Here is a 22759-nt window from a genome sequence, read left to right on the forward strand (position 1 = left end):
CAGGGCTCAACAGAATACTGGGACACTTTTTCTTTCTGAGGGCTGCCTTTTTTTTTTAAGTAAAAATATGAAGAAGAAATGCGATTATTTGAAAAGCAAAAAAACGCTTGTAAGTATTAGTTTTTTAACACAATTCAATACTGTATTACTGTGAGAGGCATTCAAGTTAAATAGGGACGAATCGGGTATAGAGCTGATTAACTTCAAGCCCAGTATGGTGATGAGACTCTTAGCCGGAGTACAACATTTGAACGGTGCAAACATTTTAAAGAAGTCCATATGTACATGTGGCTTGGAGCCCACTCCAGTCGTCCTTAAAAATTGATAGATAACTTGTTGCCAACTTTTGGAAAAGTCGCATCCGTCTTTGGGAACTGTACACATAATCATTCACCAACACCACTTGCACATCACAGGAACTCGGCTGGGAGTTATTGCCACATCCCCTGTACAGTCCTGACCCCGCTCCACATGTTTGGGCCATTAAAGGAGTTCCTGGAAGGCCAGTGTTTCAGATGTGTCACAGAGCAACCCCACGCCAGGAGGAGAAGGGAATCTGCCCCTTGTCTCCATGCATGAGATCAGAAGCACCACTGATTGACTAGTGCGCGAGCGAGCAAGCGAGCGAGTGAGCAAATGGCATCTTTCGCTTTAAGAAAGCATGGTCAGGCCAGTTTTGCCACAAACAGCTGGGGCATCCTCAGAATTCACATATGTCATCTCTAGGTAATGAGACCTTCTTGCACTGTGAAATAAGTGCCTAATTAACGACAAAATGTTAGCAGTAGACGGAAATGCATTTTAGTGCAATCATTATTTTAAATAGATGTCAACACTGAGCTAATTTTTTGGTAAAACTATGACACAGTGACACCCCTTACTACATTTATAAACAGTATCCAAGATATGTTTTGGCTAATCTGATCTAGAAAGCACGTTGTGTACTCATAACAACCGGTCTTTCCTAGAAACCGGGCAAGGGAACATGCAGCAGGAGGGTGAGGAATACCAGATGGATGGCTTCATGCTGCAAGGCGAATGGCTCTCGCTGGCTTTCCTTTAGCCTGGCTGTGGGCCACAGTGCATTTGCTCTCACATCTGATTCAATAGAACTCGCTGACCAGAGATAAAACACATCTAAGATAGGCGGGGATTTATTTATCGTCAAACTGTAACGAACACACAAAACCACAATACTTCCTACCACAATAAAGGCGATATCTGTACTGCGTAATATGTGATACGACTGATACTGTCTTGCATTTGTCAGTGTATACGCTATAATCCACCACGTCCCTTAAGATCACAAAACTCCGGACTTCTGGTAATTCCCAGAATTTTAAAATCTACAAAAGGGGGCAGGGCATTTTCATATTTGGCTCCAAAGCTTTGGAATAGCCTTCCAGACACTGTTCGGGGAGCAGACACGGTTTCCCAATTCAAAAGTAGGCTCAAGACGCATCTCTTTAATCTGGCATACGCGTAACTCAACCCATAACCTCATACTCCATTACACTTATCCTGAATGGCAACTACGCTAATTCTCTCCATCTTTTCTGTATTTTTCTACCCATCCTGAGACATCTGGAGATTGTGCCAGCTTCAGTAGACAAAGGCCAACCCTGCGAGGTTTCTAAAGCATCTTGAGAAGGACCTGCTCCAGCTAGATTCTGCTTTATGATGGCTGGAGCTACACATCCTGCTCCTGTGCTTCCAGTGATCTGACCCCATCTGCCCTCTGCACCTACTGCTGAACTGAATCTACACAACTTCTGATATATTGAACTTTCACCTGCACAACACACTTGATGTTATTTCTATCTGTTATCACCCAGATGAGGATGGGTTCCCTGTTGAGTCTGGTTCCTCTCAAGGTTTCTTCCTATTGCCATCTCAGGGAGTTTTTCCTTGCCACTGTCGCCGTCACCCTTGGCTTGCTCATCAGAGACATTTCATTCATCATTCATTCATTTAATTATTATCTAGACACATTTTTCTCACACATACACACTTCCAAATATTTTCTTTTCTTTTCTTTCTAAAAAAAAAAAAAAAAAAATCTTTCATTTTTTTTCTTGTGAAGCTGCTTTGGGACAATGACCATTGTTAAAAGCGCTATATAAATAAAATTGAATTGAATTGAAGTGTATAGATCATATTTAGATTAAGTTTTTCAGAGACAATCACCGATTTGCTCAATTTGTTTTTTACGTTTCAGCTTCTCCAATATCTCTAGTGGATCTTTAGGTTGACGCATGTGCAAACATTGACTTACAGGCCCCGATTTATATCACCTTTAAAAAATGTGCAGGCTGAATTACTAACAGGGTCTATGTTGTGTCTTTTACATAACAGCAAAAAAAAAAAAAAGTGCAAAGTACAGGGTGGAGTTAATGCATAAAAGAGATTCCGCACACACAGAGTAAAATCTCAAGTCTAAATGTGGTCTTGTAAAGTCTTGTATTCTCATGCAAGTCATTTGGTAACCAAACTGGCAACAGCTTTCAAGAATAACTAGCACAAACAAAACCTCATCAAGATATTGCTTCCTTCCTGGTTTACATGTGATTTCATTCCCGGGATTCTTCTTGGCAAATTACTTACAACATGCCAAACCAACTATGCATGTAAATGACCTGATTGCACAAGAACCTGTTATGTTAAACAAGGGTCATGTTTTAGCAGGGAAACTAGTTATCTGCACACAGACAGTAAAGTCTTCTGTTGATTTTAACTGTAATCTACATCTGGCTTCACTCTTATTAAACACTGTATGCTAATCAACGCGAGGGAGTCTGGAAAGGCAGTGTTAAATAAAGGGGGGAAAACGTAAAGTTGCTCAAAAAGTTGGTGGACACGATTCTGTTTTCCACACTGACTTTGATCGAAAAATCGATTTCTTTTGTCCAAATAATTTTTTAATTTATAAAAATGATCCACCGGTCAATCGAGCAAGTGACCGACAACACTTGATAAAGTTGCATTAAAAAAAACATTCAAAATGTTGAATAGTGAAAGTAAGAGCATTTTCATACACACAAAGTGATGAAATCATACAGGATTGGGACTAAACACCTTTGTGGCAATAAAAAAAAAACACTTGTTAGTAAAACTAATATGAAAAAAGTCTTGAATTTGCTAAGAAGCATAAAAATTGGACTTTGAAGCAATAAGAAAAGGTCATGTGGTCTAAGTTCAGATTGACCCTATCTCAGAGTGATAGGCGTGTCAGGGTAAGAAGGGAAGCACATATGCATCAAGCGTATTGCCCAAGGCAGTGTTATTATCTGAGGTTGCTTCAGTTGGTCAGCTGATGACCTGAATATACTGAATGAAATCTATGGGTTTTTTTCTTTCCTGATGGCACGGGCATATTCCAGGACTCAAATTATGAAAGAGTGGTCCTGGCAGAATGAGGAATCACTTTCACACGTGAACTAATTTCCCACCACATTGTGTGCTGCAATCAAAGATAAAGGGAACTAAATGAAATAAACAAAGTTAACCTTTGAAGTTAGTTTATGTTCTTTAAAATACTGACCTTAGCTTTTAAGTGAGAAAAGAAACTGTTAAATAAACCTAAAATATAAATCTTTTAAATTACGATTAAATTGTAAAAATAAAAATTGAGATTTATTAAAAAAAACATCGTAATACTTACAGAATCGCAATATACATCGAATCGCATCTAGGTACTGTGATAATATCTCATATCAGGAAATCAGGTCCCATCCCTAAGAAGTAATGCCTATCATGTTAAAAAACAAGTAACTCAAGAAGCACAACAGTTGATTCAGTACCGTATGTAGAAAAACATCGGCACCTCAAAGAAAGCTCAAGCTTTCCCACTTTATGTTCTTGTGTGAAAGTAATCCTACTATAGAGAAATGTGAAATACTGTCACGTCATGCTGTCAACTTATCAGCTCATTATGATGTCTAATTCGTAATTCAGTGAAAAGTCCCGTCTTGCTTCAGGAGAGAACGGTAGTGCTGGAGGGACTACAGCAAAAACCAATACAACCCCCAGTGCCGTAAACTAAAGACACCCCCTATTCATCTCAACCAGACTTCTCTGGGTATCACTTTTGAGCCAGACAGATCCATCATTCTTGGAGCCATACACACATACACACACACACACATATACATATATATATATATATATATATATATATATATACACACATACACACACACACACATATACATACATATATATATATATATATATATATATATATATACACACACACACACACACACACACGTTGACATGCACACACATACACGTACATACACACACATATACATACACACATACATACGCACACACAGACACATATGCGCACACACACACACACATACATTTACACACATATCCATACACATACACGCAAACGCGTGCGCACATACATACCCACACACGCACATACATGCACACACATGCACACACATACCCACACACACCCCTATACCCCCCCCACACACACATATACCCCCCCCACACACACATACAGTGTACACACACACACACACACACAGTGTACACACACACACACATACACAGTACACACACACATACAGTACACAAACACACACATACACAGTACACACACACATACAGTACACACAGACCACATACGCAGTTCTGCTTTTTTATTTGCTTGTCTGCCTCCAGTTCATTCCCATAGTAAAGCTTTCAGATTAAAGTGCTACCTTTGGCAGAGCTCTTCTGTACCAGATCTCTTATTTCAGGCCAGTGAAGCTTCAAAGAAGAACAATAGAAGAACTGAAGCCACTTGAGGAAAAAAAAAAGAAGAAAAAAATGAATAATAATCATCCACTCAAGGTTAAAGCGGCATGTGTGTCATTACTGTGACAAGTTAATGCAAGACTTTTCTCAGCATTATTCAGAGTTCCTGGAAGGGTTGAGTAACCTGAACTGAATTCATGCTACAGACAACAGCTCACCTGGGAAAAGTCCTGACAGATATTTTCTGTTAATTTGCACATGATATCAGGTGTCTGAACACTAATTATGTGTTTATATAGAGACAGAAGCTTGCAATTCCCAACCTCCAATTAGGAAAAGCCAAAATAAATACCATGTTAAACTGCAATTCCTACGTGTCAGCTCGGAGTAGTCTTTACTACAAGTTCCCTTTTCAGTTTAGGCAGCTGAGGTACTAGAATATCCTTTGGAATGAAAAAGGTAGTACGTTCTGTATGCAACTATGTATGCTAATTAGCAAGCAAGCATGCATGTACAGTATGTATGTATGTATTTCTATATGTATGTATTAGGGATAAGAATAAGCAGAGGCCTTCTGATGCAATATCATCACGATACTTTGTTCCTGATTCAATTTTTTTATACTGCAAAAGTATAAAAATGTTATAAATGTCCGATTCTATATTAATTTTAGTTACAATTCTAAACACTTAGGGTCACAGGAGGCCTGGAGCCCATGCTAGGAGACTTAGGGAACCCCTAGACAGGGTGCCAGTCCATCGCAGGGCATACACACGAACGTCTTTATGTGTAATCAAGTAACTTTATATTGTAATACCACGCACTGCAATAACAGTAAAGACGATAGGCATGAAAGGCGTGGTGACGCTAAAATGTAATAACTCATTGGTTAATGGGGTTTTATTTACGATCTGAGTGACAGGTTAAACAGTGATAAGGTCATTAACAAATGATACCATCGATTGTTTAACGTTTGTAAAGGAGAGGGTGTGAAGAGTAAGAAAGAAAACTAGTGGGCAGATGCCAAGATAGACAATTTAAGCAAAGGTGAATGGCTATGAGAATGAGAGGGAGATTTTGTGTGTACAAATAATAAAGTTATACAGCCCTACAAAAATAGTCAGAGTGAGAGCTGAGCGATTTTTTTTGGCAGTAGGGAGGAAAAGACATACACATGTAGAGAGACATTAAAGCAAAAAGACACAGAGTTTAACAAGAAGAGAACAAGTAAAGATTCCGGGAGCTGAGAGCAAAAGAACGAGAGAGAAACTGCAACAAGATCAAAGAGAAAAATACAGAATGAAAGAGCCAAACAGAGCGAAGACCCAGAGACAAAGACAGATGTGCTTGCTTTGTGCAGTCAAGAAGCTTACGCATTCCCAGCAGCCTGTGTGGGTTCCAGTGTGTACATATACACTACAAAGCAAGGTCCAATTACGCAGATAGTAATGCAATGGGACTGGCTTCAGTTTAAATCTAACCATATCCAAATGCACCAAACCACCACTTCCTTCTGTCGGGAGGTTCTCCGTGCACACTGCTGCACGAGCTCATTGTTTTCCCCTGTGCTGCTGGTGTCCTTGACAAAGTGATCACAGATGACCTTTCCCTACAGCATTAACTATTCATGTTGTTCTCACTGGGAAACCTGTGAAAGGTGACAGTGCTGCTACATTATGTCTATAGCCACTGCATTATCGTGTATTCGGTTTCTTCATAATCATCTGCGGACAGATACTGTAAATGTGGCTAATCAGATAAGCTCAATGGTTAAGAAGTTGCACTACTGATCAGAAGGTCATGTGATCCATGCTGCCACTTTAAAGGACGTTAAGCAATCCCCTTAATCCTCGATTGCTTATTAGTATAAATGAGATAAACCTAAGTCGCTCTGGATAAGAGCATCTGCTAACACAAATGTCTTGGTACCTGGAGACTTATTAATCCGTTACTGACAATTCAACAAGAAGGCATGAGATCTAAAGGTCTCATGTGGAAAGAATCAGTTTTAAGGAGTAGTTATAAGCTGGTTGAGCAAGCTGCTGAAACAAGCTAACTACTGACTATTGTTTTTCTCCAAAACTATTCACGCTTATTGTCAAAGGCGAGACACTAGATTGTATTTTACCTGCAAGGATTGCCATTTGGGTTGCCTAGGAACCAGGCCACACCTCTGGCAACAACGTTTTAGCACCACTCACTACCCGACATGAAGGCATTTCAGAACCTACATTGCTATTTCACGAAAGAAGCTAATCCTAAACCATGTTTAGTTGCTGTGCCAAAATATGCTGACTCCATTTCGAGGTTAAAGGTTGAAAGTTAAAGTTTAGCTTAGCCGCGTGACGTCATGGATCTGCTAAAACAATGTTCTTCCATAATTGTACAAAATAGGGCAGCTGCCAGTCTGTTCTATCATAATACCTTATGCATTGTGGTGTAGCCTAACAAGCTTTAAGATGGTTTTTTGAATATTCCTATATTAATAAGATCCACTAGGTCCGGAACAGATCAAAATCGAGGCAAAATTCCTGAGGCTCTGGTGAACATTGCACTCAGGCTACCAGCTTCAAGATCACTTTAACGACGGGACTGTTTACAGATTGTATCAAAGTGACCCCAAGGGAAAAGAGCATTAGTCATTCATCAACATGGGGAAGATTACACAACAGCAATAAACTTGCAGAGAAGAGGATATGAGCATATTGTGCATCCACAGACTGTGAGGAGGAAGGCCAAAAACAAACTATTCCAATGATAATTGTTGTAAAATAGGGCAGCATTTTGAGATCAACAAGTTGGCAAATACAGTACAATTCAATGCCATGTCGATGCCCATATGTCGAAAGAAAGACTTCTATTTACATATCTACATGTTTGCCGAACACAAGTATACAACTGTAAGTGGCACCAGGTTTTATAGTTAGATTTAATTAAACAGAATTTTTTCAGCAACAGTCAAAGTGGGTTTGGCATCCAGCAAGAAGGAATGGTCGTAGAGATAAGGACCTTATCCCTTCAGTTTAGCATGGGGGAGGGTGTGCAACGTGGGCTGGTTTTCCTTCGAAAGCCCTAAGAACCTTATTAAGATACATGGCATATCATGGACTACATGAAGTACCAGGAGTAAAAATTGAAGTGAAAATCTGCCTGCCTCTGCCATGAAGTTACAACCAGGTCATGGCTGGATCTTCCAGTAGGACAGTCAAACAAACATACAACAGGTTCTGAGACCATTAGTAATTGGTATTACAAGGTATAATATTGACGATAACTTGGGCAAAAAGTAAAAATTTTTACATGAATTTAAGAATTTCTTAGTATTGAAGTTATGCTTTGATGTCAGTGCGCATTGGGGCACAAAACCTAATGATACATTTCTGATCAAACCTGTGAAAGTGTTGTCTGAGCAGATTAGGCATAAGGAAAATCTGACCTTTTGTACCCAGCACTTAACATAGTCAATATCACAAATTTCCTATACTGCTTATCCTGTGTGTTAGGTCACGGGGGGCCGCGCGACTATCCCAGGAGACTTGGAGCACGCGGCGGGATAATACCCTGGACACGGTGCCAATCCATCACACGGCACACGGTAATGGATAATATTAAATAGTAAAAAAAAAATCTAGATTTCAGGGTCTCAAAGTTTGGGACACCCCCATACATCTTTCACAAACAGAATTATAATAAACATTTGTGTATTTTACAAATACCCGGGTTCAGTTGAAGGGAAGATTTCTCTCATATTTTCAGTGTCAATTCATTCCAAATTCTTTAAACATTTTTACAGAGAGTGTCAATAATACTGGAGCTGATGAGTGTATAGCATATGGGTGAGGAATTGAAGATAAAAGCAGGTTAGTGTGGTGTACGGCCATCACAGCCTTTTAGTTCACAGTTTTAGGTTACCATGAAAGAGATTCTTGCTAGTGAAAGGAAACAATTCCTTTCTATATTTAACTGACTTTTATATTTTTAGTTGATCAGTGTTGCATATACTATGAAATGTAAAATTTCTACCTAAATGAAAGGTGCAGGAAAATTTCCAAAACAAAAACTGTATATAAAGAACTTTAAATAGTGTACCTGCACTAAGGTATATGATTTAAAGACTGGCTTTGTATGTATAGTCAATATTATACTTTTTTTAATGACATGATCAATGGTACTTGGCTGCATCGACTAATACTTTCTTATTATAGTCCATCAGTTATAAATAAATAAAAGAATTAATAAATAATGATGATCATAATAAATATTGTAATAAAAAAGGACAGTGTTTTGGATAACTGAAAATGAAGGGTTTTGAAACCAAAATTATGTTTTTAGTTTTCATGTAGATGGAAAAATTGATTTGGTAAAGCATATTTATATATTTTTAACACATGCCTGAGAAAAAAAAAACAATACAATTATATTCAATTTAAATAAAATACACCACTTTTTTTTTAAAGGTGTGTTTTGAGAAGGGATTTAAAAGTGAAGAGAGAGCAGTTCAAGGCCTTTAGATGGTCAGTTTGTGTGGCAAGTTGAATGGCAGAAAAGGATTCAAGAACATGAAAGAGCGAGTAGATATGAACGACTTCAGAAAGATAACGGGTGTGAGTTACGAGTAAAGTAAAGTCTTGTGAGAAAAACCCAAAAGGACAGTATTACAGTAGTCAACACGAGGTGTACCTGAGTCTGGACAAGAACAGCTGTGGTGTTCGGATTAAGGAAGGGTCAGAGGTGATTAATGTTACACAGCTGGAAATATGCCGTGTAATATTGTTAATGTGTGAAATAAGAGACAGAGACAAAGAGTCCTATCAAAGATGACATCCAGACATTTGATCTAAGGAGAAACTGAGAAATTTCCTGTAGCCATAGAGAAAGGAACTGATTTTGCAAAACAGGAGAACCTCAGTTTAATCATTATTTGATTATAAGTTTAGGGAAGTTGTTACAGACTCAGGCTTTAATCTTCCATACACACTTTGAAAGAGTAGAGGAAGCCTTGGTGGAATGATAGAGCTCGGTTTTATTTGCGCAACAATGAAATGGAATGCCAAATTTCCTGAAGATATGACTAAGAGGTAAGAGCTAAATGATAAATAAGAGGGGCCCCAGCACAGACCCTTGTGGAACTCAACTAGTGAGTTTCACAGTCCTAGCGGTGCCAGCAATTCCAGTAGAAACAAGTCTATCCTGAAGGAAATTACGAAAGATGATATCAGTGACTGTGGTTAAATCTAGGAGAATGAGTAGAGTTAAACACCCAGAGTCAGCTGCCATGAGGAGATTCACTTTTATTTCTCATACTCTACAGTCACATACACATTCTCTCATAATTGTATTCTTGAATCACAACATGCAATCATTATTTTATTAGCTGCCCTTACTGAAAAAAAAAAAATATCAATAAGGTATGGCTTTATACTCATAAAATGCACTGACCTACGGTTAAGTGCTGTGCTTTTCTTGTCTACTTCATAGAACGATGGAATGCAATTTTTCTACACGTAGCTATTGATTCTGAGCTGCAAAATGTAGAAGGTATGCAGCCTTGCATTGCTGTGCGGCCAACTGAAGCTGACCATCACGGTCTTGCATGAATTCCGGCTTAATTGCACCGTGACGCCAAAAGAAAGGTGAACTACAACACGGAGCCTCTACATATCACAGCAAAGTGCAAGGCAGCCAGTCAGTCTATACGAAATCAACAGTTGTTTTCATCGGTTTCTTGCTGACAAAACCGCACCTTGACGCTCCTCTTGGGAATTCATGACTCTCTAATGATTTAGGCCTGCAGTTAGAAAGGGAAGCTTTAAAAGAGTCACAGCCCCTTCTTTAATTGCAGCTGGCCACCCATGTGGCCCCCACGTTTCCATGTAACACATTCACAAAAACAATTCCCCACCTTCACTTCAGCAGCCGTTAAACCGAAAAAAGGAAAAAAAGATTAGGTTTTCACAAGCCAGGGGGATTGATTCTGGGAATTTTAGGTTTCGAAGAACCACATGCATACAGAAGTGGATACATTACAGGTAAAGACTAGACTCTATTTGATGCAGTTGAAGGTGTGGAGGACTAATGACGGAATGGTTTTTCAGTAAGTTTTAAAATACTTGTCTTATTTACAAGTGGGTGCACTGGAAAGACAAGATTATACAGGGTTGGTTTTTCCATTTGCATAAAACAGTTTGTGCCTCAATTATGCTTTCATGTTTGTAATAATGATCAAGTACAAAAACTTTATTTCGGCTGCTCCCGGTGAGGGGTCCCCACAACGGGCCATTCAATTCGCTCACAACTTGGCACAGGTTTTTAAACCGGATGCCCTCCCTGATGCAACCCTACCATTTTTCTAACTGGGCTTGAGACTGGCACTGCATGCCACAGGGTGTGGCAAGCTACCAACGGCGGAGCTCGAACCCGGATCCTCAGATCCTCAAATCAACAACCTAGAACTTTAGCCGCCTGAGGCTCATTAAATACAAGGTGTATGAAAAGTTACCAACTTAATGAGCGTAAAATTACATAGACTTTTTGCATTTATTCACATCATATGCTCTGCATTTTCTCCCTTTTATCAGCTGTATTTTAAATTGCTTTATTTGATGTGTTTTTTTTTCTTGCAGAATTTGCTCAACAGGATTTTTCCAACCCTGTATTTCTATACAAAGTATTCAGTCTGATTAAAACATAAACCGTTTCTGATAGGAAGTCAAGAACAGCAGTCTCTCGAGACAGGACCAGAGCAACCCGAGGAGCAAGGGGACTTCACTTTGGCTCCTGTGCGCAGGAAAAACCACTGAGGAGAAACACAGGACTGGTTTTAAATGGCTTCCTACAGAACATGAAGACTTGTGCACTATGTACAAGGTGGATGCCACTATTTCATACCCTACAAAGTGTACTTATTTAAGTGGCGACGAGCCTTTAGGGATTCAGCCAGTTTGAACAAACACGGCTTTCACCTTCCGAGCACATGGGGCCCAGCTAGCGACTCTGACGCAATCATCGTGCATACCACTCGCTTTCTTGCACACATGTTTATGTGGAGCAAATAATTAAATTGAACTGCTGAACACCCTCACACACTCACTCACTCACTCACTCTCTGTCTTTTTTTTCTTCCTTGACACACACACTAACACGAGTATCCCTCCCGCGCTTTCCTCTAATTATAGTCTTATAGCTGCAGTTTACTGGGAAGTGTTATGGGAGAACATGCCACCACAAGCCCACACCATGGAACAAACGGAGTAAAATAGTGTAACTCATCTAAACAACATACTGTACAATGATGCAAAAAAGTCCAGCAACAAACAGGGTTGCATTAACGCTTAAACTTACGGCGTTTGACATTTAGTATTGAATTAATCACAGTGTTTAACATCAAAACCTGTCATAGTTACCGTTATGACAGAATGCATACCATCGGGGGTTAAATATTAGGGACTAACCCATTTAACCACAGTGAAAATGTCTCTAATTAGAAATGAGTGTACAAATAATAATGTGCAATATTATGTCCCCTGCATGGTGTATTCCTGCCTCGCACCCTTTGTTCCTGGGTTAAGCTCTGGATCCTCCCCAACCCTGGCCAGGATATAATGTCTGCTATTAAATGAAGGAACAAATGGATTTATTTTGTGTGAGACCTGAAAGAGATGGTCCCTTGGAGTTTATAAGGAAAACCCTACAACACTGTTCTGCATCTCTAGCTGAAAGTAAAGCACTTTTTTTGAAAATATGATCCCATAAAAAAACCTTTAAAGGATCCCTTTTTCTTATAGTAGATCCTGTGCATGAGCTTTACCAGATCATGTGACTTCGTTAGAATAGATTTGGGCCAAGTAGTGACACCATGGCGGCATGGTGGCTTAGTGGTTAGCACTGTCGCATTGCACCTCCTGGGTCCGGGTTTGATTCCTGGCCAGGCTCGATTCCCGTCTCTGTGTGCATGGAGTTTGCATGTTCTCTCCGTGCTTGGTGGGTTTCCTCTGGGTACTCTGGTTTCCTCCCACAGTCCAAAGACATGTAGGTTAGGTTAATTGGTGTTCTCAAATTGCCCGTGGTGTATGTAAGTCTGTGTGCCCTGCGATGGATTGGCGCCCTGTCCAGGGTTGTACCCCGCATCGTGCCCTAAGTCTCCTGGGATAGGTTCCAGGCCCCCCGTGACCCTGAATACAGAATTAAGCTGTAGTGATAATGAGTAAGTAAGTGAGAATAAATACAATGGTCACCATTGGCCTCCACAGTCCCTAGATAGATGGCAAGATGACAAGGATTTTCCTTCTTAGTTAAATGAAACCAAATATTATAGAAACAGATTTTTCCCCAAAACATGTTTTCGGTTCAAGTCTCATTCAATTAAATGCACAGATAGGATGAAGGAATACTTTTTTGCGTGTCATTCCTTAAGACTACACACAACATAATTTCTACCTAAAGAGACGGATGCAGCAGAGCTTTAGTCCTGGATCTGCCTATCTCCCTCACCTCTTTTTCTGTATACTGTACTATGCTCGAACAAATCACATTCACGAAAGTGTCATGCTAAACTCACACTAATACCACCGTCAAAGCCACTGTACCGCTAGCTAAACCAAGTCTCTGCTACAACTTGGTGCAACTGTAAAGTTGTTTTCTCATTAATCTAACATTAACATTAATGTCATTGGAAAATGAATAGTGAAAGCCTATTAAATGCTGCTCTAACTGAGCGTAGAATCAATGTGGCAGACAGCTACCAACCTCTCATTGGTGTAATTGATATAAAGCACTAACCAACAGATATTTCATTTATTTTCTTAACCGCTTTATCCTGTGTAGGGTCACAGGATGCCTGAAGTCTATCCCAAGTAAATTCCAAGGCACAAAGCAGGGAACAACCTGAATGACACACTGAGGGCAAAAAACGCACACCCACTCACATACCTAATCATACACTCTGGGTAAACAGAAATGCCAGTCAGCCTACAATGCATGACGGGGCTTGAGTGCAACTCATACAGCACAGGACAAACATGCAAACTAAATATTTCTAACAAACAAGATGAGATTTTTTAAATATACAGTTGCAAGCAATGATGAGCGGGCCCAAGCACTCTCTGCCTTTGACACCGGTTGCTAAGGAAAAAAAAATCCTTAGAAGAACAAGAAGGCCCTTTACACACTATGACAACATATGGGCGATGTCATAGTGCTTGGGCCCTAAATATAATGTGAAATGTAAAAAAAAAAAACAACGATGCAAACAGACCCTGCCCTCCTGTGATCTCTCAATCACCAAATTCCAATTTACATCTTACAGCGATAAATGACTACTCACACTTCCTGCACACGAGTTTGGCAGTAATGATTATGACATAGTGGTCATAGTCTTGAAGAAAGTACAATGTGTGAAAACCTCAATTGGTTTTAGTTTGTTTCTCAACGACAAAAAAAACTCACTTACTTAATAAAAGAACTAAATGGTTAACCTCCAAAAGCAAAAAAAAAAACACTCTAAAAGCTGCAAGTACCACATATTGCATACACAGCATAAAGAATTACCTAGACTCCTATATTTTTATGATACACTCATTGTCTAAGTATCGTTAGTTTGACTAAGATTTGTTAGCTTTTTTTCAAATTGGAATAAATCTATCCTCAAATCATGAAAATTCTTCCAGCCCACAACTGGATTGTTGTGTGGATTGTGCCAGAGACAAATAAATAGGAATCTTGGAATGATCCTTTTTTTCCCAGTAATTGAATTATAGTTCAGTTTAAAGAAAAAGATAAAACATTAAATGAGTCTCAAACTTTCGTAGATCTGTTTGAAAAATCTGTTAAATCATGTGTTAATAGCTGAACGTTACTTGCTCAAAACTTTAGTGCATTTTATCAGAAAATTACGGGTGTCCATTTACTTCTTGTCTGTCTGTTTATACTGGCATCCACCCTGCATGTGACTTTTTCCTTATTGACACACCTGCAGCTTTAAAAACTAGAGCTTATAGAAAAAAAAAACAGACACAAGATGTAGGCCTTATTACAACAATGTCCCGCCTGGCGTTCAAGGGTCTTGAAGACAGCATGACACCGTCACACTGAACGGTGATAACTCAACAAGAGGCTTTGCAGCTGTAAGAGCTCTGTGTAGACCGAGATAAGATTTCAATGCTTCCTAACTACCACTTTATCGCAAAGTGGCGGTCAGTGAAGCCGAACTCCGGGCTGTGTCTCCGTCCCAAGTCTCAAGCCTCCAGCCCTCGCCAGGGGAATGCATCTCCACACCCAAGCTGTTATCACCCCGCACGTGCGCATGAGTCCAATTAACCTGGGTTGAGTTGAGGAATAACTCATGACTGTTTGTTTTTCTATGCTGATGGAATGCAAGTTTGTATAAATAATTTAAAAAAAGAATAAAACTTTAATACAATGTAGCCTCGAGTGTATTGTATTGGAGGAAATGTTCGCACAAGTTAACAATCGGCTCTGGTGTTATTACATCGATCAGCCATAACATTATGACCACCCACCTAATATTGAGTAGGTCGCACAATAACAGGCATGCACTGTGTGTTCTGACACACTTCTATCACACCCAGTTGTCTAGCCATCACAATCTGTCCCAAGTCAAAGTCAATCAAGTCAATTTTCTGCTTCCAACACATCAACGTTTTACTTGCTACCTAAAACATTCCACCCTATTTAATTAATTAAATTAAATATTGAAAAAATATAGCTTCTAGATTTTGAGAAGGGCCAAACTGTAATGGCTAGACAACTGGGTCAGAGCAGCTCCAAAACTGCAGTTCTTGTGGAATGTCATTAGGCTGCAGTGGTCAGGAGATACCAAAAGTGATCCAAGAAAGGAAAACCGGTGAACTGGTTGACAGGGTCATCGATGGCCAACGCTCACTGATGCACATGGGGAGCAAAGGCTGGCTTGTGTTGTCCAATCCAATAAAAGTGCTAATGTAGATTGCCCACTCACTCATCGTTATACCAGAGGTAGGCAAGTTCGGTCCTAGAGTGCGGAAATCCTGCAGAGTTCAGCTCCAACCCCAATCAAACACACCTGAACAAGCTAATCAAAGTCCTCAGGATTACTAAGGCTACAGGCAGGTGAGTTTTGTTGGATCAGAACCTAGGACCGAACTTGCCTGCCCCTGATCTAAACCGCTTTATCCTGTCTACAGAGTCGGGTGCTGGAGCCTATCCTAGGAGACCGGGGCACTAGGCCAGGGTGCCAGTCCATTTCAGGGCACACACATTCGAACATTTGGGAACGGCAATTAAGCTAAACGGCATGTCTTTGGACTGTGGGAGGAAACCGGAGTACGTGGAGGAAACCCACCAAGCACGGGAATCAAACTCTAGTAACCCACTCACTCACTCACTCTCACTCATTTTTTATACCGCTTTATTCTGTATTCAGGGTCATGGGGGGGCGGGGGGCATACACACACTTAACCAAACACTACGGGCAATTTAGGAACACCAATTAAGCTAAACTGCATGTCTTTGGACTGTGGGAGGAAACCGGAGCACGTGGAGGAAACCCAGCAAGCACGGGGAGAACATGCAAACTCCACGCACACGGGAATCAAACTCTGGTAAACCGTGCTGCTTAACTGATGAAAAGGTTGTGATAGAAAGGAGTCAGAACAACAGCATCACTGTTAAGGTGGCAAAAGTGGGGATCTAGTCAATTGATCATAGCTGATGCAGAGCTTTTTTTTTTGCCAAGTAAAGTATGATGTAGGCCATGTTGAACTAGTCTTCATGTGGGTCTGTAGCTGCAGTACCCAGAGGAGCTGAGAGACATACCTGCTCCTTGCGCTTCTGCCAGCGGCCGCACGGGCTCTCCTCCAGGATCTCACTCTCATCCTCACTCTCCTCTTCTTTTCCTCCAGACTCCGAGATCCTCTCCGGGACCGACATGGTCATCTTACGCCTTGAGTCTCCCCCGCCTCCTCCTCCTTCTTGTCTTCTGCTTCTTCCTCCTCCTCCTCCTGGCTCTGTCTCCAGCCCGAACTACGCACACGCGATTTGTGTCCAAACTGTCCTCCTGAGCAGCTACACTCCACTGTTGATGATCATGATCAAATGCAACGTGCAAAATGAGCCGCGAAGACGATCGATGTCTCCCCGAAGCCGAGCGTGCATGCAGAACGCAGCTGGACGCGCCAACGATCTCTCAGCTATGGAGTGTGTGTGAGTGTGTGAGTGGAGGCAAGCGCAGATATTCCCTCGTTCCTCTCATCATCATCATCATCATCATGGACGTGTGAGACGTGAGTGTGTGTGTGTGTGTGTGTGTGAGAGAGAGAGAGCTGCTGATAATCTCCCTCCCCCGCCAAAACACACACACACTCCCACTTTACACAGGCTACAAGCAGTGTTTTGTCCCGTCAGCTCTTCAGTCCATGCGCGCGCGCGCGCGTACGTGTGCGCTCAGAATTTCCTCTTTTTTTAAAAACAGCTACCGTAAGTCTCCCACAAGCGGCGCACCACGTGATTGTGTCCCTCTATCCTAACGAAACGAGATGTGCACTACAGTTCTACTGTAGACAGCCTCCGTGCACGAGTCGAATCGTCGAGTCGATTCTTTTTGATTCTCACCTACCAAGCTTTTTTTATACGTTAAATATCTTTGTTTATTTTGTTTGTTTGTAGGTGGTTAGTACGGTCGCCTTGCACCTCCGGGGTCCGGGTTCGATACTCGTGTGCATGCCATGGTGCTTGGTGGGTTTCCTCCGCATACTCGGGTTTCCTCCCACAGTCCAAAGACACGCAGATTAGGCTAACGGACAGTCCAGACATCTGGACTACGGTTCGGGAAACCCAGGTTCTAATCCCACAACTGCCAAGTTGCCCCCATTAGGACCTAAACCCTCAACTGCTTAGATGTATAGTGAGATGCCTGTAGTGTTGAGCTGCTTCAACCAGGAATGTTTACTGTTTTTCATCTGATTTATTCATCCAGGACTTATCATCTCGCATGCATGTGCACTTTTTTGTTGTCTTTTTGTCTTTTTTACTGTATATTTCTTAGATACTTTTGTCAATTTATGGTGTTAATTTGCTTTGTCTCAGATAGTCAGATAATTAGGTCTCTTAGTCAGATCGTTAGTTTAGTTAATTTATGTTGTATGTAGCACCTTGGTCTTGGAGGAATGTTGTTTTGTATCGTGTGCTGAACTGTACTTTATATGGTTGAAATGACAATAAAAACCTACTTGACTTGACGTCACTTAAGTGTGTATGTGTGTGTGCGCCTTGGTTGGATTAGCACCCCGTCTAGTGTGTAACCCGACTCGTGCCCTATGTCTGAGTCTGAGTGAGAGTAAGTTCGTGTTTTTTTGTAGGTACAGACAATAACATTACATTTGCAAAGTTATATTTAGCCTGCTTCCAATAGTTAGTAAGTTAGTACCTTTTCTTTTAATTCTGTTTTTGTGTAAAAACACAATAAACATCATCTCATTAAGTACAGTATTAGGCAAATACAACATCAGATAGACAACATAAAACCTTCTGTTATTATTTAACAAAATAAATGTAGCATTCAGGTGTGTGTTAACACAAGGCCAAGATGGTAAGACATACTGTATAAGAAATGCTCTTAGAGAAGCTGCATGCCAATCTGCCAATCTGACAGGATTATAAAACCATTTCTCAAACATGTTTACAAATAAATTAATTACGAGCATAGTTAGAATACTGAACAAGTATAAAATAAGTTTTTTTAGAAGGGGTTGCCAGGAGAAAGCCTCTTCTGACTAAAAAGGATACAAAACAAGAAGCACAAACCACAAGAACAATGTCCTAGGAACAAATGAGACCAAAGTGGAGTTGTTCAGCATATTTTTACCTAAGCAGTTTTTTTCTGAGCTGTATACTGTATATTCCAGCAGAAACATCTCAAACCCCTTGGTCAAGCACGGAGGTGAAGGGGTGGTTATTTGGGCTTGTTTTTGCCACCAGGACCTGGGCACTTTTTAGCTTCTAAGTCGATCATGAACTTCTCTGTATACCAGAGTATTCTAGAGACAAATGTGAGACCATTTCTTGGACAGTTAATGCTTGATTTGATTTGTTGGACAGTTAAAGCTCAAAATTGGGTCGTGCAACAGGACAATGATACAAAGCACTACCCATAAACCTGAAAAATAAAAGAATCAAGGTTTTAAAATGGCTCACTCAAAGACCAGACCTCAATCAAACTGAAATGCTGTGGCAGGACCTTAAAAGAGCTGTGCATGAAGGAATGCCCAAACCATTCATTTGTAAAGAAAGATGAGCCACAATTCTCCCACAATGATATAAAAGACTGATTAAGTCAAACAGGCAATGATTACTTCAGGTTATTGATGCTAAATGTGGATCTACAAGCTATGGGGAAGCTTAGTATTGCCCACAATTATTTTAATTTTTTGGGTTCCTTTCTGGTAAATAAATAAGGACATGGTGAAAAAAAAATATTTAGTTCTTTATTTAATGTTGTATTTGCGTAATTCGTCACCCCTATATGATCAGATGATTTTTGTTATGTTTTTACACACAAAAATAAAATTAAAAGAGGGGCTACTAAATTTTGAACATGCCAATATTTTACATCTGAGCTGTAAATCATATGTTCAATTCTCAGTCAATATTTCACATAATACAATGTTATGCTGTTTTGTTCATTTAAAAATGAAGTAAGAGTTCATTAAACATTATGAGTCATAGTTAGGTAATGAGCCGCTCATAATATTGCAAGCTTTTTTTAAGCAGTAATGATCCGTTTGAGAGCCAAATGAGTCGTCTCTTATTATTTGAGCTGAGTTGAATGATCTGAACTCAATGAACTCCAGTATTGCTACTTAGCTCAGCATTATGCTTATGCCTTCTTCAGCTTCTTATGAATTCTTATAAATAATTATTTCCAATCATTCTAATTGTGCACTTGCATACTATCATTTATTAATTAGATGTTAAATGAGGTGGATTCAGTTAAAAATAGAAGAACATGACCTAGCTTTATGAGTATCATTATCATATCAAGTTCATAACTCAATATCATGCTAGAAATGACATGGGGAATTCTGTCATACAACTAGTATTAAATATAGTTTTTGTCATACTGGGTGAACATTATATGACTAAGTATCAGCATTGTGACGGAAAATGTGCATACTAATGTTTTTTATAATATTCAGCTCTAATTGGTTTAATTGATTAAGCAAACAAACAAACAATATTCAAGATTGAAATAACAATATTAATATAACAAACTGAAAATGTTATAAAAATAATTTTAAGATCTGTTACCGCTGTAGACAGGTTTATAATGAATGTGCTATTTTTTTCCCAGAGTGTTGCATTAACTGTCTGCCAGTTATTCTCATATACTGTAACATTTTGATGTTTGCTGCATTAGAATTAAAACATATGGACAGTTCTAAACAAGAAGAGGAAGAAACTAGAAATGTTTTTTTCCTTAAAACTGCAGGCAGAGGAGAAGTAACACATCAGTGCTCAAAATACCAAAATGTTGAAACAGAACATGAATTTCTGTTTTAAGGCCACATCCACTTAAGATAGCATATTAAAAATTACATTTTAGTTTTCTTTCTTTTTTCTTTTACGTTACGCAATATAATGTTTGTATGTATTAATTAATTATGCTAAAACAGTTATACATAATTTTCATATGATAAACGAAAAAGACAGTCAGAGTGAAATTCAGCTCATTATTTCCTGTTTAAAAGCAATTAGGGATAAAGTTTTCATACTGTACTTTAGACAGAAAACATCACCATATCAAAACTTTTAATCAAAACATTACTTAAGATTTAACATAATTTATTTAGTAAATGTTAATGTAAACTAGGTGGCACGCTGGCATAATGGTTAGCACTGTGGCCTTGACCATCCAGGGTTAAGTTCCACCTTCAGGTTTCCTCCAGCTTCTCCGGTTTCATCTGACAGATTAGGCAAATCAGTGTTTCCCTGTATTAGTAATTCCCCATAGTGTGTGAGTGTGTGTATGCATGCTTGTGCCCTGCAAAGGATTGGCACCCTGTCCTAGTGCCCCAAGACCTCCCCTGGGATAGGCTCCAGGCCTCCCACGACCCTGTACAGAATAAACAGTATAGAATGAGTGATGAGTGAGTAATGTAAACTAGACATTAATGACTGAACATTTATAGCACAGAGTTGTTTGTAGTTTCTTACATCTTGTGACACGAGTCTGAATAAATTCAAGGTCGAAAAAAATATTCTTCTTTTTTTTTTTTAATAAATTCATATTGACAGTGTTTGTTATTTGTTTGTTTGTTTTATAGTTAAATGCCTTTTCGACTGTAAAAGCAGAATCTACTGCTTATTCTGTATACAGAGTTGCGGGGAGTCCTAGGGCCTATCCCTGGAGACTTAGGGCATGAGGTAGGGTATACCCACACACTACGAGCAATTTGGAAACCCCAATTAATCTAATCTGCATGTCTTTGTTTATGGAAACCAAGCAGAGGGAGGGCATGCATACTCCACCCACACACAGACCCAAAGCAGAAATCGAACCCTTGACCATTGAGGTGAAAGGCCACAGTGCTAACCACTACGCCACTGTATCACATGGTCACAATATTTACCTTAAAATGTACTTAATTACATAATTATATTCTTTGTATTTATTTAGTCTTCGATTATAAATCTTGAATCTTGAATGGAATCTAGGATTTTCACATATATGTGAAATAAGAAGCATTAAGTGCTATTTGTCACCATAAAATAACAAAATAAATATGATACAAACAGACAATGGGTTTTAATTTTTGTGTTAAAATGTGCATGACCCGCAGCAATCGCAAGAAACCAGAAGTATTGCTAAGGATTTTGGCAATAGATATTAATGCAATAAATTCGTGCAATTTTATATAAACAAGTGTGCTACAACTGCTGACCTACAGTATATGAACTCTGATTTGATTAAAAAGTGTTTGGTGCGTTTCAAAATCTTTAGTACCCTCTGCTGGCCAAAACAGGTCACTACAACGAACAAAATCGTAACAAAATAAGTGTTTAAAACTGTTTTGGTGCATTAAAATGTTTTTTATTTATTTTATTTTATTTATTACATCCAAATGCAGTTTATTTTTATACAAAATTATTGGTTTTTTTTCGTTTTAGCTCTAATATACTGTTCCTGATAATAAAAGCATTAAGAACTTTCTTCCACATATTAAAAAGTCAAGGCATAGCATAGATTACTAAAATTACTTCTTGTACTACCTAAAAACGTAAATACATATTTATTATATGCTGGTATGCGGGTTGGATCTCATACAAATCATAAAAAAATACTGAAATATAATCTAAATTTAAGACCCAGGATGAACAGACCCGCCCCTCATTCCAGTTCGCTGATTGGTCCGCTGTAAATGCCTTTTTTTATAACAGAAGCCACGCCCCTTTTACTATACAGAGCACAGGATCGACAAAAACACCTCACATGTGAGAAACTTATAAAGGGTTCTCTCATTTAGTTCCACATTGCACTGCTGTAGAATATATATATATATATATATATATATATGTCCAGACCTCCATTTAGTGGTCCATAAAACATAAAATATTTTTAAACCAGAAAACTATAAAAGTAGTCTTATCTTTAATAAGTCCTATGGGTGGAAAGTAAATGAAATAATAATAATAATAACAAATCCTCCACATTTCCAATAAATAGGTAAAACATTATTATACGCACTAAAAATTTGTACATTTATTAGTTTAAATAGTTCATGCTTAAAGGGTTCATAAGGGTTTTTCACCGGGTCAGCAGGTCTTGTAAAATGTTTGAGAACCTGTGGCCTTGGAGGTCTGACAGTGCGGCACAGTTGCTTTTTAGTTGGCCCTACCCCTTAAGGGTCCGGGTTCGATTCTCGCCTCAGGTCTGTGTGCATGGAGTTTGCATGTTCTTTCTGAATAATTAGGTATGTGTGGAAATTCTTCTGCAGATTAAACTGGTCTCTGT

At 39.3% G+C, this 22759-nt stretch overlaps 1 protein-coding gene across 1 annotated transcript in view; it reads right to left on the reverse strand.

Annotated features, from left to right (window-relative positions):
* nrbp2a (nuclear receptor binding protein 2a) overlaps positions 1–16717 on the reverse strand; it is a 49357-nt gene extending 32640 nt beyond the window's left edge. The window contains exon 1 of the mRNA XM_053495586.1: positions 16567–16717. Within this exon, the coding sequence (XP_053351561.1) occupies positions 16567–16686 (120 nt within the window). The 5' untranslated portion in view covers positions 16687–16717. The remainder of the gene's footprint in view (positions 1–16566) is intronic.
* Between the last annotated feature and the right edge of the window lie 6042 nt (positions 16718–22759).

This window comes from Clarias gariepinus, chromosome 1, assembly GCF_024256425.1.
Source record: "Clarias gariepinus isolate MV-2021 ecotype Netherlands chromosome 1, CGAR_prim_01v2, whole genome shotgun sequence".
Classification (NCBI taxonomy): domain Eukaryota; kingdom Metazoa; phylum Chordata; class Actinopteri; order Siluriformes; family Clariidae; genus Clarias; species Clarias gariepinus.